Source organism: Melospiza melodia, chromosome 8 (assembly GCF_035770615.1).
Source record: "Melospiza melodia melodia isolate bMelMel2 chromosome 8, bMelMel2.pri, whole genome shotgun sequence".
Classification (NCBI taxonomy): domain Eukaryota; kingdom Metazoa; phylum Chordata; class Aves; order Passeriformes; family Passerellidae; genus Melospiza; species Melospiza melodia.
Genome location: NC_086201.1, coordinates 9159940 through 9176666, shown reverse-complemented (window position 1 = coordinate 9176666; position 16727 = coordinate 9159940). Strand labels below are relative to the sequence as shown.

Genomic DNA, 16727 nt, shown 5'->3' with positions numbered 1-16727 from the left:
CAGCTTGTTTCCGTGTGCAGAAAAGCTCAGTCACTTAGAAACAACTGGAGTGTTGGTATTTTACTGCATCCTCTGCTATTTTACTGCATGGAATAATGTAAAATATTAAAACAAATACAGTAACACAAAACCAGGGCTGGAAAGACAACCCAACCCACATGGAAACCAAATGGTGCCCATTCTTACTAAACCTGAAAGTCAAGGTGGCAAAGTTGTAGTGTCTATTCACAGTGCGGGAATCTTAAAATAATAAAAAAAAATAAAGTAATACATTTTAAAAAAGGGGGGTGGCATGGAGTCCAAACTGCCCCAAAACACGGTGTTGCAGGGAAGCTCCTAAATCTAAAACATATATACAGCTATATGTATTGCAAAAAGGAGGAAAAACCCGTTCAGAAGAAACACACATGGTATTTTTGTATTTTCTTTATTAGTTGTCCTCAGTAGCCTTAGAGAAACGGTTCAACTTACTAAAAATCATGTCTGTGTGACATACCACCACACAGGTAATTAGCAGGTTATTTAGGCACTGCAGAGTATCTTTATGATACAATTTAAACCTATATTGGATGCAATTGAAAGAATACAGTTTTATAGTTGGAAAAGTGATTTTAAGGTTGTTGTTAAGTTTAAGCACAATGGCAGGCACAGAACCAGGAGCCCACTGTCAGATATGGACACAGACACTGTTACTTCCCACAGCTCCAACACAGCTCTCAGCATTCAGCACTTCTGCAGAGCTGAGCATCCATGTACCCACTTGTACATGACCCATGGCTAATTTCACATGCAAAACTCAAATCACTAAGGCAATTTCTACCGTGAAAAGAAGCAAAAGTCCATAACCTTATCACAGCTAACACTGTCATAGCTGCATACAAATTTTAGATTAGATTACATATTTGCATACAAACTTGCATACAAATTTTAGATTTAGATTAGATTAGGTTACATGATGCCAGCCATGCTGGCAGACATCATAAAGCAAAGCTAAGAAAAGGGTTTCATCTAATAAAAGTAGTGGATCTAAGGGGTTTTGGAAATCAGACTGGAGAGTTGTGGGGAAAAGGGCCAATTAGATTTGCTAGTAAAGCAAGATACACAAAGTGTAAACAGTACTGATACTACACTCCCAAGAGCCAAATTTTGTAAAGGCTACATATATAGGAAGTAAATGATTTGTGCAAAGAACATACATTGTTTGATGAGAAAAGATTACTTTTCTTAGCTAACTGTGAAATACAAGCAATTTAGGTAGGTAGTTAAACAAAGCAACTTCCCTCAGAGCTTGAATAGCACATTAACTGCTGGATGTTTGTTTAGTCATTGCACTTAAGAGTTGAGAGTTGATAGATTTTCTTATTCAATTCCTTTTGCTTTCAATTCTGATCGAACACGCTGCAGATAAGAAGGATCTGGGTAACCAAACCTAGGAGAAGAAGAGAAGAATTGTTTGGGCTATTTCTGTAATGAAGCACTTGACAATTCTACAAAACCATCTCATCAAAGTCTTTTCAGAAATCTCTTCCCAAATTTTATGCAGTTCTTGTCCAAGAGAGAAAACAGACCCATATCGCCAGTCACAGAAACGATACAGACAGCATAAAGCTACAAACTTAAGGAGCTGCTACATTTTGTTGTCCAAATTGATACTAAGAACTTGATTTTCAAAGCTGCCTGGGGTCTCCCTTCAAAATGATAGGGTGTTTGGGTATATATCTTTTAAAAAGAAAATCAGACCTGAAGCATATCCAAGTGAGCCTTCAAATCAGAAAGACAATGGCACCTCTGGACTTGAAGCAGTGCAACACCAGAACTGCATATGAAGCAAGTGATAAGCAAGAGAGAGGACTTGCACAGAGTGAAGGGTAAAGAAAAACTGGTATTTTTTGCTCTTTAAATGATCCTTGCCCAGTCAGGAGGATCTAGACATGAGCCTTTAGAGCTTGCAAGACACCACCTACCCCTTACAGGTTGCAACAAGTTTGAAAGGACTGGTCCAAGATTCTCTCTTGTCTCTGCTGCAGGCAGCTCACACTCTGTCCTGGGGATTGCTCCTTTCATTTAAGTACAGCAAATCCTCAAGAAATACTGGATAGGGCAGTCATCTACCCACTCAGAAAATCCTCTGACAGCTTGAATGGCCAAAATGGGGTAACCCTTTTTATGGCTGGGGCTGGCACTGTGTCCTGTGCTCTGACCCACCAAGTGCTGCACAACTCTTGGCTCCTAGCATCTAAAATGACCATATCTGCACTACAATCTCACTTCCTGCTGTTAGCTCTGTTAAGCAGAATTTCAAATCACATTTTACAACATGATGAGTGCCATCTTTACCAGGATCATAAAGGACCAGCACCTCCTGGTGCAGAACAGCAGGTAACACGAGAGGCATAGATCAGGAATCCAACCTTAGGTGTCATCAAAAGCTTGTTGTCCTGTAGGTTCTAATCAAAGCAGTTGTTAACTAAGCACCTTACAAACTCATTGGTGAATGAGTAGTCCGAGGGGCAGCAGAACACTAAGCTCATCCTTGTTCCAACTGTCCAAACAGGGGAAGGTGGTTAACATCTGGATCCATAGGGCATTCCACAATCACTCTGTTAGTGACAAAATCTGAAAGCTCTAAATGTGGAAGATATTCAAGGCAGTCTTCCTGACACATCTGAGTAACAACAGTATTGCATAAAGACAAGACTACTTACTGGGTAGGTCCTCCATCAATGGCAGTTTTGTGGTGAATATCATTCCATGTGATAACATTGTGTGCACCAGTAGTATGTGACTGCCCCACTGTGAAAATCAATTTCTGCTGAAAGGCCCTTCTGAGGAGCTGCAGAATTTCTCGCCCTTCCTCATTGTCAGGTAAATACGCCTTTCGGCGAGCCGGCCCATAACGCTGCCCTGGGTTTGGGTGGCTGCTCTGTTTTGTAGAAAAACAAAACAAACCCACACTGTATGTCATAAATCATTCAGAAGGACATAGCATGACTGATAACTAATTCTGAGTTTTTTCTCTTTAGATACTTTATTTCATACAAATGTCATTCACACTTTCTTGTCATCACTCATGCACTCATTGTTAGTTTTAAATTTGTTTTTCCCTCTTTTCTCTCCCAAATGCAGGGTGCTGCACCTGTGACTTTTTTAATTTACTCCATTCTCAGTCCTAGTCACAAATCCAGGCAAATAACATAAGGAGATATCTCACCTGGAAAGCTCTCACCAAACCAGCCCACTATTCATTTTTGTCCATTGGTGTCCACAGCAAAGAGAACATCCCAGAAATTTTCACTACACTTTGCTTATATGATATCACTGCATAGATTTCAGTTCAGTTACTCCCACTGTACAAATTAAAGACAGGCATCTCTGTCCTGGTGCATATAAATGGAGGCTGATCATCTGACTATTTCATTCCTACTGTATTTACTTAATCATGCCCAAAAATATTGAATTAAACACTTGCAGATTTGTACAAAATAAAGAAATGTCCTCCCTGAACATGCATTCAAGTAATGGGAAAAGAATTAATTTTGTACTCAATATTGGTTTTGTTGTGGGAAAAACATCTTTAAGAAATATTTAAGCATACTTACAGTTTGAATACCACCACTCATAAAATAGTCAATTTCAATGGTGCCACAGTTGGGATAACCAGGAAGAGACAAACTGATTGTTTTAGTTGACATTGTTCCCTCTGGTTGGCTTCCTGTCAGGACTCCACAGACAGTATTACAAACTGGACAAGCTTGTTTATAAACCATGGCTCTGTCAATGCAAGGTTTGCAAAATGCATGTTTGCACTTTTTTAATATTTCTTTATTTTCAATTTTGTCCCTACAAATTGGACATTCATCATCTTCTTTTTCTTCTGTCTTTGCCTGAGTCTGTCCTTCAGAAGAAAGGTTATTCTTTCGCCTAACACTGGACTTCTTAGATGCTCCTGTAGCTTCTTGAGAGCTGAGGTCAGAGGACAGTGGTGCCCTACTTCTAGTTTGTGTCCCTTCAGTGTTAAGAAGGGACTTCATGTACTTGTCAGCAACTTCATTCTTCTGAAGTTTTACATTAAGATCTTCAAATTTCTTAGCATTAGGCAGCACACTTAGAGTTTTCTTCTGATCTTCTGAAAGATTCACGCTGATGCCTTTTTCTCTTAACATTGCAGAGGCACTCTGAAATGCACTGATAAAACTTTCAGTAGCATGTGATGACATATCAGAAGTTTCAGATTTAGGCCTAAATATTATGGCCTTCTGGCCATATGATTTCTCTTTTATTTCTACCAGTGTATCAAATTTGCCATTTATGTTTTCAATTTCTTTGCTTAGTATGGTTTCCAACATTTTAAATACCAAAGCATCAACTTCAATTCCATCCCTGTATTTGTACCATTGAGATGATATTTTCATATTCTTTTCAGCTTGGTTGTTCTCACCTTTCCCTGCTAGAAATATTTGGGCAGCTAAAATCTCAGTCCTTGGACCTCGGAGCAGCAACTGATTCCCTTCCTCTTTAACAAGAAGATTTCTAAACTTTTTATTTAATTTTACTATTGTCTCTTCTAATGTGTCAATCTTAGTTATGGGAACTTTTTCCTGTGTCAGATCTTTTGTAGCTTCCTGGAAGGTTCTGATAAAAGAATCACTAGCTGCTTGTAACAATGCAGGACTTTGATTGGAAGAAATATATATGAATGTGTTATGCTCATCGTGACCTTTACTTCTTATACACGCTCCAAACTTTTCGTGTAGTTCTTTGATTTCCTCTTTGTGGGTATGAATAAAATATTCATAGAGAGCTGTCACAACTGTAAACTCAACTGTTTCCTCAGTATTCAGGCCATTTTCGTCTTTCAGACCATTCTTACATTCAGAATGTGAAAAATCCTGGTTTGGGTCTTTGCCTGCAAGGATATCTTCAAAGTAGTGATAAGCTTTTTCAATATCTGTAAAATCTCCTGTCAATTTCTCAGAGCCATCCACACCAGGGCTTCCTTCTCTCTTTAAGTTTGGACACATAATGGTAATTTTCTCCCTTTGGTCTTCAGTGAACATACTGGTATTCAAAGTAGCAGATACTGTAAGAAATATCTACAGAAAAGACAAGAACACATCAACATTAGTTTTGTCTAAGGTTCTCTGCTTGCTACTTCTGTATTTTCAGCAGGGAGAAGCTCTGTCCATCCCAATAGTGCCAGATTACTACAAACAAGTTTGCACACAGTATTTCTTTTATGTCACATACACTAACAGTACAAACAGGCAAATAGCACAAATCTGCTTCTAAGTCAGGAGCAAAAATGAAATGCCCTAATGTCACCAGCACTGCAGGAGGAAAGACAGTAACTCTGCTATTTAGGCTGAGACTGAGACCCAAAATAATGTCTATCCCCTTAGAGCGAGGTTACACAGACACAACATGTTTTAATATGACTTGTAAGTTATATTTCATTGTTCTTATTAATATTAGACTCTCTAGTTTTCACTCACTATCTTTCTTTAAAATTTTCCCAGAAGTCATGCTTTAGTAACTCCAAGAGTTAGGGCAGAAAACAGGATTCTGAAAAATAATAATGAACACATTCCCTTCTGTACTTCACACAGACAGCAGGACAGAGAAATTTGCAGTATAGATGCCAGGTATGTTAACACATGCTATACTTCAAAAGCTACACCTGTGTTACCAAGCAAAACAGGCTAAGGCCCTCTGAGCCAGATATCAATGTCTTGGTAGAGCCACATCCACACCACGTTGCCCTGTACCATATCCCTAAACACAGCTGATCTTTCCTGTGTAACTTTTAGTTCAAAGTGTCTGAAATCATGTTTGCGGTGCTACATCGCATCACAGCAGACTTTTTTAATGCTGAAGAGATGGAGATAATTAGGTAATTTCAACAAGGTGCAAACCATGTTGAAAGAGTAGGTGGAAAGCTGGAAAGAGTAGGTGAAAGGTAGGTGGAAGAGTAGGTGCAGGTGGAAAGGACCCAAATCTCAGACAATTATTCTACCTTTTGAGAGCAGCCCTTGGTGCATACTACCCCTGAAATCTGCCAAGTGGTGCTTTGGGGAATAGTGGCTGGCACCTGCCAGAGTCAGGCTGGAAACCACGCTGCCTGTAAACATGTGTAGATTGACCTCTGCTCCGGCACTCAAATATCACTCTTGGCCCCCATTTCATTATCTAAGATCACATAATTGACTTTTTTTTGGCACAAAATATTTAAGTGCAACATAAAGAACTAATGGAACTACAAGCAGGGCAGGTTGTGACATTGCTGTTCCTGATGCACCTTTTTGGTAAGGTCTTCCTTTGCTGTGGCCCCATAGGCACCGCTGTCCCGCTGCTGCTGCTGGGGCAGGGGCGGGCCGGCAGCGCCTTTGCTGTGGCTGGCAGAGGCGTGCGCTGCTGTAACCCGGCTCTTGCCCGGGGCCCCTTCTCCCGGCAGGATGACTATCTCGCAGCATCTTGCATCCAGTTCCAAGGTGTGCTTTGAGCGGGATTCCACACGCTTCCTATCTGTGGTAATTTCAGAATGACAGAATCACAGAACTGTTATGGCAGGAAGGAACCTCTGGAGATCATCCCACCCAACTCCAGGAGCAAGGCAGGGTCATCTGGAATGTGTCGAGAGACAGAGATGCCACGACCCTCCTGGCTAGCCTGTCCTACTGCTCTGCCACTCTCGATGTAAAGAAATTCTTCCTCATGTTAAGGTGAAATTTCTTGTGTTTTAGTTTAAGCCCTCTGCTCCTTGTCCTGTGGCTGGCTACCACCGAAAAGTCTGGCACGCCCTTAGGATATTTATATGCATTAATGAGACCCTTTCTGAATTTGGAAAAAGGCAGATAGGGCTGATAAAGTTACCTGCCAACGTGATGGTCACCCGCGGCCCCAGAGCCGCCCTGCCCAGGGACACTAAATGGTGCCTGGCAGCCATTTCCAGTCCACTCACAGCCGCCCCCACGCCCGGCCCGTACCTTGCTCCTTAGAGAAGTCCACCCAGTAGGTGCCGGCCTCGGGGCCCGGGCGCACGCTGCACTCGCCGCCCCCCGACCGCTTTACCGACTGGAAGTATGTCAGGAGCTTGTAGATCGCCTTGTCGGCGGTGGCGGGCGCAGGGCTCACTCGGACCAGCAGCGGCGCGGCCGCCATCATCCCACACCGCCCCGCCGCCCGCTTTCGCTTTCGCTTCCCGCTCCGCCGCTCGCTTTCGCTTTCGCTTGCCGCTCCGCCCGCAGCCCCGAGCGCTGCGGATCCGCCCTGAGCAGATGGGGGTCGTCCAGGTAGAGGAGCGGGGCAGGGGGACAGGGGCCCGGGGCGGCGGCTGCCTCAGGGCTCCGGGGGCGGCGGGAGCTCCCGGCGGGGCTGAGGGGAACGCAGCAGTCCCGTCCTGTGGCCCGGCGCTCCGGAATGGCTCCGCCCGGCCTCGCACTGCTGAGAGTCAGCCGGAGCTGCAGGAATCTGAGGGCAACTTCACCCACAGAGCTCCCGCAGCTCCCAGCAGCGTTTTAAACACTAGAAAACTTCGTATAGATGTTGAAAAGCCGGTGCTGGTTTGATTTGCAACAGAATCTCTCTTGTAGGAAGGCAGCTCACGTACTTTATTGCTTGTAACATTTACTTTCTCTTTTCCTTTTTTTCTGTTTTTGTTACAATAGAGTTACGTTTCAGATTTCCTCAGAGGGAAGCCCGCTTTAGGTAAGCCTCTCGTTTTGCCATCTGCGGAGTGTGTACTTTTATTTAAGTTGAAAACTGACAGCTACTGCCAGCAAACTGGAAAACAAAAGCCAAAAGCAACCTGAAATTCATAATTAATGTGAAATAGACACGGTTCTGAATCAACATTATTATTAATTACTTCAACAGGACTTTCTTGCATTTCTCTTCTAAAAGCAAGAGCTCTGAAGTCTTTTAATGAGTCAGCATGTATACTTTATAAGTGCAAAACGTCTGACTTTTCACAAGCAGGTAGTATACCCCGGAGGAAAGTTCAACTAAACTCACACAAATTAATTTAAACTAATTAACATAACTGCTGTAGTATGGTACTGCTGACATCTGCCAGGAGAGGGCTCTAGAGCCACAGTTATACTGTAAAAACTGTTTCTTAAAAATGTGCTTTTAAAAGCTTTTCTGAGTTCATACGAAGTTCCATACAAAGAAGGAATTTGCTTGTGGGCTTTAAGTGCAGACTAATAGACTCACAGAATTAAAACTCAGTATATGATTTCTGTGGCACAGTTAAATGAACCTCCTTGGCTTCTCTAAACCTATGAAAAGGGGAGAGAAAATATTAGAGTGTGTAAAAAATATTGTTTAGCAATTATAGTAGGATAAAATTGAGAGCTATAAACCACACTTCTAGAAAAAAATAAATGTTTTCATAGTAATACCTTTTATTTCACTTTATATTCTGTGTCCTAGGGTCAAACATCATAATGGATGAGGTCAATTTGATGATGCCCATCAGTAAAGATGCCTATGAAGCTCTTAAGAGAAGAGAAAACTGTCTAAATAATCTCGTTTCCAAAAGGTTTGCTTGTACGTTGGCCTTCAGAAAAGCAGCAAAAAGCACTGGTGAAGTATACAGGAAAAAAGTAAAGTCGGGCATTGACGTTTGTGTTTATAAGGATGATCTCACAAGACACAAGGTCGATGCTGTGGTGAATGCAGCCAATGGGTATCTTGACCATGCAGCAGGTCTTGCTCTTGCCCTTGTAAAAGCTGGAGGGCCAGAAATAGAAAAGGAAAGCAAGCTTTATGTTCATAGCTATGGAGAAGTCAAAGTTGGTGACATAGCAGTTACAGGTGGAGGGAAGCTTCCTTGTAAGAAAATTATTCATGCAGTTGGTCCAAGGTGGGATATTCGTGAAAAGGACAGATGTTGTCGTCTACTTCACAATGCTATTTTGAATGTTCTGCGTTATGTTAGTGCTCCAGGAAGAGATTTAAAGTCTGTGGCTATCCCAGCAGTGAGTTCAGGTATCTATGCCTTCCCAATTGATTTGTGTTCTAAAGTGATTGTAATGGCTGTAAAGGAATTTGTGGAGACAAATCCAGCAGGCTGTCTCAGGGAAATCCGCCTGGTGAACATTGAGGAGTCTACAGTGGCAGCAATAAAGAAGGCCTGTGGAGAGTTTCTGGGTGATACCAGTTCACTTGAGGACACTGTGCCAGCTGCACTAAGCTCACCTCACCTCGTGCATCAAAACATTCGCATGCGCGTCATAGAACAGAACCTCGAAGATCTGAAGGTGAGTCTGTCCTGTCATTTGTGCAACACGGTGCTGCCTCCAAGGCTTTGCAGGATTTGGAGCCCAAGAGTTCAGAACACATTTTGTATCAGTCCACTAAATGGTTTTCTTCTCAGTTTGACGAGAATTTACACGTGGTAATTAAATCATAGTAGCAAGGAGTTGTTTTTTGTCTAAATGGGTGTTGAACTTTGAAATGTTTTTATTTTGTTTTTGTATACGTGCTGTTATACCAGGAAGCAGCTAAAGATTGAAGGATTTAATAATTCATCTCTGTTAAGGTTTATCTTCTAATTATGTAGGAGTTCACATTTTATAATGTACTCCATAGAAGTAGTCTCTTATTTCCTGCCTTGCTTTTTTTCCTATAATTTATGTTCTTGTAACTCCATTACTGGAATTATTCAGCAAACACTGAAACAGCAGAAAATAACTTACACAGATGATGTGTACCTTACCTTTAAATAGAGCATGACTTGAATTGTTTAACTTTTTAGCTAGAAAATCTGATGCAAAATAGATGACCTCAGTCATAGGAATTCAACAGAGCTCTCTTAGACTGCAAGGTACATCACAGGAATGGCATTTACTTTTAGCAAATACGATATCTTAAAAATAAATACATTTTTATTTTAAAGAAGTGTCATAATTTAAAAGGAAGTTTGGTTTTTTAGTGTAAGAACAAAGGATTGCAAAGTTGATCTTGTAGGGAATTTTATTAACCAATTCTACAGCACTGAAAGATGCACATGCCCTCAGGACCATGAAGAAAACATGTTCTTGTGTCTTTAGATAATATTCAACAGTTAAGGTTAGAAAAATTACTGCTGTTATCAGCATTCTGTAAACAAGTTTTTTTGTAGTTTTGATATTTTAAATACAGGGCACCTACTATGGGAATCTGCTTTTTCCATTGGAAACAATTTGTATTGGAAACAATCACAGCTTTGCAGTTCCCTTATGTGTACTGCCACTGCTATTTGGTGATGTGTCCTTGCTACCCTAAGGCTGGGATGACAGCCACATCCATAGTTCTCTCCTGCTGATAACTGGCACGTGGGTCACTTAGATAGTGAGAGTAATAATTCTGTTCAGTGCACTCTTGATGACTGGAACAGCTTTGTGCACACTGTTGGTTCCTGAACTGCCACTGCAAAGTGCATACTTTGATGTGTTCCAGTGCTCTCGTAGTAAGTAGTAGGAAAATTCAAGCAGCTGATCTGTGGCAGTCAGGCCTCTGTACAGGAATTGTGCTTAGAAAAAATGCTCTCTATAATAGCAAGGCTTGCAAATAGTCAGTTTGTAGTGCACTGAAATTTGCACTCTTTCCTTGCAGAATACAGCTATTATTAACCTCATGAATGCCAGGGATGGGCTTTCCTCTCAATCTTCAAGACTGCTGGAAAAAGAGGATCCAGCTTTTGTGAAGGAAGTTGATCATCATCTTCGAAATCTGACACGTTTTAAGGAGCCCCTGATAATGGGAAGCCATCAGCTGCTCTCTACCTTTGTCCTGCATGTGCTATTGCAGTACCAGCACCCGGTGCTACAGCTTGAGGTGATGATCACTTACTTTGAATCTCAGTGGATTTTCAAGTTGGGTGATGTGAGGACTGAAAGATTTTGTTTTTCCTGCAGGAATTGAAGGATGCAGTGAAAAGATGCCTGGGTCACTTTCAGGAATACTCATGTCCCTCAGTGTCTTTTCCAATAAATTGGTCACCAAAGCTGCCTGTTGACACAGTGGCAGACACCATGATTGAAGCAGTTTTAAATTTTGCCAGGGTATATCCTCAGAAGAAGAGAGAAGTGCAGTTTGTCATTTGCCCAGGTGACCGTGCTGCCTATGAGGTAACCAATTTGTTGTTAACTACCCATAAGGAAGTCAGAAAACTCTAAAAGTATTTCCATAGATGACTAAAAATGAGGATAGTCTGTTCTGTACTAACAACGATTGTGAGCAGCAGGTCCCTTTGTGAAACTATTACTCTCATTAACAGATACTCAATCTTTGTAAATACTTACTTTCTCCTCACTAAACTAGAAGTCTGCAGCCTGTAGTCTGATAAAAAGGGGAGAGAGCTTTAAAATTCTCATGTCTGTCAGTGAATGTATAAGAAAGAGTCTACTCTTAACTCATTAAGGAACAAACATTCCTCCTCAGGAAATATTTACAGTCGGTTTTGGTTTTTTGTATGGAGCTCTGAAGGCAAAACACTATCAACATATATGAGCTAACATAATAGAAGCCTTTCAAATAGACAGGGAGGAGAACAGTCTGGATTTTAAAACTGAGTAAAGATGCATCAGCATTAAAATGCAAGTAATGAACACCTTTATCTTATGTGGTAGGCCACAACCACAAGGAGTTGGTAAAGGTGTCACTCAGTGTGTAAGGTGTGTTACCTTAGGAGATGCAGAAGAACAGGAATGTATTTGATATTGTCAGGAATAACATTTTGGGAAAAGCTGACAAAGGCCAGTTTTAACAATTTCAGAATCAGGGGTGGGGGTGTAAACTGCTTGTCTAACAGTATTTTGAAGATATTAATTGCATATTTCATTAGCAATTGCAAACTGCTCCTAAACTTTTGTCTTTCAAGGTTGTCCTGAGAAAATTTTATTCAGCAAAATACAAACTGGAAAACAGCAGTGATCCTTTGGGTAAGTAATGAACAAAAAGGGCATTTCATGTAAATGAGTACTCCCAATTTGAGAATCTGTAATCACAGAATTCCCTTTAAGATAGGGAACTTAGTATTTACATATGTGTCTTGGGGAGAGGAGGAAGCAAAAACTCATGAGCACTTTGTGTTTTTACATTTATAGGAATGGAACTGGGCAGACCCTTTTAAGACTTAAAACCCATTGTCATTGCCTAATTTGTTGGAAGTAATTTAGTGAAAGGCAGATAAATTTTCCATATGTGTGTGTGTATCCTGGAAACCTTACCTCTTCATAGCTAATCTCTTTTTTGAGCATACCAGAAGAGTAGTGTGTTTCTTGCACTGTACAGCTGGGATTACAAGAAGGAATTTGTGTCAGCCCTTGAAAGCTTCTCTCTCTTTCAATGCACTTGTATTAAATATATATATATATATCTTCCAGGGACAGAGTCAGGCAGTCAGACTGCAAAAGAGCCTGCAAGCACTGAACCTGTTATTGAACTTAGAGGGTGCACACCCACAGCACTGGGAGCAGCAGAATCGTGGCTCCAAGAAATAATGAAAATTCAGGAAGGTTCCCATGCTGTTATTAAAAACAACTACATTTTTTGCTTTGGAAAAGAGGAGTTTGCAGAACTCTCTCGACACCAGCTTTCCAGTGTATGTGTGTCAGAAGAAGTGAGAGATGGACAAGCAAAACTGGAATTTCAGGGCCCTCCTGATGTTTTGATTGATACAGTGCTCACAGCTGAAGAATTACTGCTTCGTGTGCAAGAGAAGGCTATGGCTGAACAAGAGAAACTGCTCTACTCAATGTGTATGTAAAGTAAATAGTGCCTAATCACTAATTAAGTAAATAAGTGCCTAAACAAGGTTAAGCATGAAGCAAGATATCTCTGTATTGCTGAGAGGGGACAGAGATACATTCAGTTCACACACACATACTGAGTATTGCTTTAATTACTGATATCCCTGTACTTTCACCGTGTGAGCCCCTGGAAGACCATTTGTTAGCTGTGGTCTCTCACTTGGCAGCATTCCCAGTAGGGCACAGTTTATACAGGGGCTGGCCATGATGGATATCCAGCTGTAGTGGAGCTCCCTCCAGGATACCTTCACTCTAAAGCCTGGCCACTGGAGATTTACAAACTTTGCACTTCATTAACACCTTTGCTGAGCTCTTGCTGGCTACAGCTGGACCACTGTGTCAGAGCTCAGCAGTGCACTTGTTCTGCAGAGCTGAACAATTGATACAACTAATGGCATTACAGAAAGCTACTGAGTGATCAGTTTTAATTTGTGTTTTGATAATCATTTAAGATAGATACCTTTATTTGAAAGCTCAGCTGTGAAGAGGTGTCATGGAGATCATAAATTGCTTTTCTTTAGTTTCTTCTCTCCTGGTTTCTTTATAATACATGCAGAAAAACAGAATACATTTACATACATTTTTATATGTATCTGCTAGTCCCTCTCAATATTAGCCTCTGACATTACTTCAGAGAACATTTAACATTCTTTGTTCCTAATTAAACCACCAGCTAAAGTAGTGGATCTGCCTCCCTTGCCTTTGCTTCAGGCATTACAGTGTATGAAAATTTTGCTCCCTTATTCTTATCCAGGCCAAGCAGAAGCAGGCCAGCTTTCAGGAGACTTTCACATGACAAGTACCACTGAATACATCCCGATTTCACCAGTAGACTGCCACCTCCAGGAGTTTAAAGACAGACAGAAAGAGTTTGAAAAAGCTGGACTTCATGTTCTCAGGGTAAGGAGGATATTCATGGAGAAACTCTATCTCAGCTCATATATTTGAACTAACATATTTCATATAAGCGTGAAAAATTCAGATTACCTATTTCAATGCATTGCTTTTAAAAGTTAAGATCAAATCAACCTCATCCTTAAAACAGATCCAGTCTTTAATCTGAATTAATAGTATTTTAAATGTAATGCAAATAGTCACTCAAAAAAGTGATTAAATTCTGAGAACTCTTTTTAATTGTACTGTATGTTCTCCCTCATACTTCATGCTTCAAATGCCCCTCTATAGAATTCTAGAGAAATGAGATTGGTGGGGTAAATTAAGTACAGTACTCCAGGACACTAATTCAGTGTCTGTTTTCTTTTTGTGAGCTCGACACTAAAAATGTGCCAGAGTTCTGATGTGATTATGTGTTAAAGCTGGAATCATTCTTGGGTATCACTGCTTTACTGAACAGGAGGTGCACCTAATCTCTTCAGCACAACTCAAGTACACCAGGAAATATTCCCAGTGATTTCAGTGGGGGAGGCGTGGGCTAGTGGTATGATTCTTTTCTTTGGATCAGTTGCACACTTCAGATACTTTGTCCACTATGTGGTCAATGCTTATAGGCTAAAGCAAAGGCTAAAGCATTGAAGAACACAGCCTTAATAAAAGCACTTATGGATTTCATAATTAGTCTCCATCTGCTTATGCTAAGCTGTTATTTATCTTACAGATTGAAAAGATACATAATCCACTCCTATCTGCTGCATTCCAACAAATGAAAAAAAAAGTAGATGGTAGCTCCAAAGCAACTCAAAAGTTGTACCAGAGTGTTCCTCCTGAGTTCTGTGGCTCAGTTTGCCAAACTGGATTTCACAGGATGTATTCTCCACCAAAAGGTAATAACTTCCTTTGGCATCTATAATCAAAATGAACAGCGACTGAATACTAAACTCAGATTAAAATTAGAAAAAATGGCATTCCTCAGTAAGAACTGTTTTTACTTGTATTTAGATTTGTATGAGCTTACTTTGTTATATATAGTAAGGTTTCCTGATACTGTAGAGCCAGCAAGGCTCTAGGAAGATAAGCCTGAATTCAAGCCTAGCCCAAACACTAGACAGAATTATTAGTGTGCACGTAATTCCATGTCCAAGTTTTATTTTGTTGTCTCACTGTAAAGAAAGTCAGTGTCCTTATGTAACTGCTGCAAACATGCACTCAGCAGCTTGGTGCTCTAAAGCATCTTCAAGGGCATCACAGAACACTGTGGCTGGAAGGGGCTTCTGAGGGTCAGGCAGCCCGGGCCCCTGCTCAGATCAGGTGTGGTCAGAGACTGCAGCTGATTTCACTGCTTGAGCTTCCATTTGGAGTAAAGTACACTTGGAGGAAAGTTGTGAATCCATGAAATATTGTAGCAGACAGATGCTTTCATAAAGGGAAAGAGTAAACATTCAGTGCTTCATCCTGCAGTAAGTGAAGTGTGTGATATTTTGCATGTCAATTGCAGAATTGAGATTTCAAGCAATAAACTGTTCAGAAAGTGGAGATTTGCCTTTCTTTGTCTGTGTAATGTACATGCACATTTCCAAACTTTAAAAGCAGTAAGATGATGGTCTAATTTCTTTGCACTTTTCCACTTGATACATTTTTCATATAAATCTCAGAGCTTTTTTTTTGTAGTTTACATTATCAAGATCTTGCTGCCTTTTATTGTTTATCAGAGCCTCTTGTACATGATGACTGAAGTGTGAGTCATGTATTTATTTTATATAAAACCTTTACACCTTGATGATTCAATCACTGCATTGAGAGATAAATCTGAACAGTTAGCAGTTAACTGGAATGGCCATCAGCTGTCATTGCTCATGGTTTCAGTGGGAGGTCAGTGCAAGCATCAGAGGCACTCCATGAAAATTAACTTCCAAAAGGATGGCACACATGGAGCAGTCACATCACTTGTAACTCAGAATCAAGCAGCAGTCTCTTGGAACTACCACCCTGAAAGAACCAACTGCTAAGTGCTTTCTCTTCTGAAAATTTTTCTTTCTCTTTCCAGAACAAAAATATGGAGCTGGCATCTACTTTACAAAGAACCTGAGGCACCTGACCAAGGATAAAGCTACATGGGAAATGGATTCTAAAATGTATGTGTTTGAGGCTGATGTAGTAACTGGCAAGTACACTACAGGCCAGCCATCTTGTATTGTGCCACCAGCCCTGAGTGGGAATGCCTTTCCATTATATGACAGTTTAGTAGATAATTTTCACTATCCTGAGACCTTTGTCATTTTCAATGGTTTTGCAGCCCTTCCACAGTATTTGCTGACTTGTTCCCCACTGTAGCTCCTGGAGGAAACAAGCAGGATCCTCAGTGGGAACAGAGCAGAACTGTAGCTGTGCTGAAGACCCTCTGAGAACAAAGTCTAGCACTTACAATTAAGAGGAAGCTCTGCTTAGTAGTGTGCTATGGTCAGAGTGCTTCCTGAAAAGCTCTCTGAAATATTTGTTACAAAAGAGTAAGTTAACATCTTAAAGAGATTAGGACAAAATTACCTGTGAATGGAAGCAGAAGGGAAAGCATTCCAAAGTCCAGTGTAACATTTGACATTAGCATTTAACATACCTGATCATTTACTTTATTCCTTAACAGATCTCAGCTTGTGACTGATATTTGTGTAGGCTCTCATTCTTCCACTGCATTTTCTTAATCTGACACATTGCATATATCAGAGAAACACAAGAAATCTTGGTTATGCCTTTTGAGCCTTAAGTTTTCTTTTGACTTAAGATAGGAGAATGCAGCAGATGAGAGCTGTTTTCTGCTTAGGGACATGCTATTATATACAGCTATGACAAACATGAGGCAATACTTCATGATTTCTTACAATGACTGCTGTACATTTTTTATTAGTTACTTCAAGCACTGTAGATGCACATATTCAAAATAAAAAGTATGAATGTCACTATCTGTAACTTGTATTTTGCTGTAGTCTTAAGAATGTGATTTGTACTGTACATGAGCTTCAGATTTCTCAGCAGCATTCAATC

The 16727-nt window shown here is 40.6% G+C and overlaps 2 protein-coding genes across 3 annotated transcripts; one reads left to right on the top strand and one right to left on the bottom strand.

Annotated features, from left to right (window-relative positions):
• Window positions 1–408: 408 nt before the first annotated feature.
• DTX3L (deltex E3 ubiquitin ligase 3L) lies at window positions 409–7176 on the bottom strand. 2 transcript variants are annotated; one of them, XM_063161663.1, is made up of 5 exons: window positions 6984–7176; window positions 6296–6522; window positions 3600–5093; window positions 2706–2923; window positions 409–1429 (listed from the first exon to the last, which is right to left on the bottom strand). In XM_063161663.1, the coding sequence occupies exons 1-5, from the start codon at window positions 7159–7161 to the stop codon at window positions 1360–1362; spliced, it is 2187 nt and encodes a 728-aa protein (XP_063017733.1). In that variant the 5' UTR covers window positions 7162–7176; the 3' UTR covers window positions 409–1359. The 2 variants fall into 2 exon arrangements, with proteins under 2 accessions (XP_063017733.1, XP_063017735.1); XM_063161665.1 differs by having other exon boundaries at window positions 6871–6988.
• Window positions 7177–7189: 13 nt separating this feature from the next.
• On the top strand, window positions 7190–16642 carry PARP9 (poly(ADP-ribose) polymerase family member 9). The gene is made up of 10 exons (XM_063161662.1): window positions 7190–7289; window positions 7665–7704; window positions 8431–9260; window positions 10597–10818; window positions 10899–11111; window positions 11864–11924; window positions 12369–12743; window positions 13549–13694; window positions 14410–14575; window positions 15736–16642. Exons 1-10 carry the CDS (start codon window positions 7275–7277, stop codon window positions 16020–16022), a joined length of 2355 nt encoding a protein of 784 aa, XP_063017732.1. The 5' UTR covers window positions 7190–7274; the 3' UTR covers window positions 16023–16642.
• Window positions 16643–16727: the final 85 nt, after the last annotated feature.

Excerpts from the sequence above, each read along its gene's own strand:
- PARP9 (XM_063161662.1), top strand. Across the intron at positions 7,705-8,430 it reads CAGAGGGAAGCCCGCTTTAG|GGTCAAACATCATAATGGAT; the intron begins GTAAGCCTCTCG and ends TCTGTGTCCTAG. Across the intron at positions 14,576-15,735 it reads GATGTATTCTCCACCAAAAG|AACAAAAATATGGAGCTGGC; the intron begins GTAATAACTTCC and ends TTCTCTTTCCAG.
- DTX3L (XM_063161663.1), bottom strand. The coding sequence starts at position 7,161 with ATGATGGCGGCCGCGCCGCTGCTGGTCCGAGTGAGCCCTGCGCCCGCC. Across the intron at positions 5,094-6,295 it reads AGGAAGACCTTACCAAAAAG|ATATTTCTTACAGTATCTGC; the intron begins GTGCATCAGGAA and ends TCTTTTCTGTAG. Across the intron at positions 2,924-3,599 it reads TGAGTGGTGGTATTCAAACT|AGCAGCCACCCAAACCCAGG; the intron begins GTAAGTATGCTT and ends TCTACAAAACAG.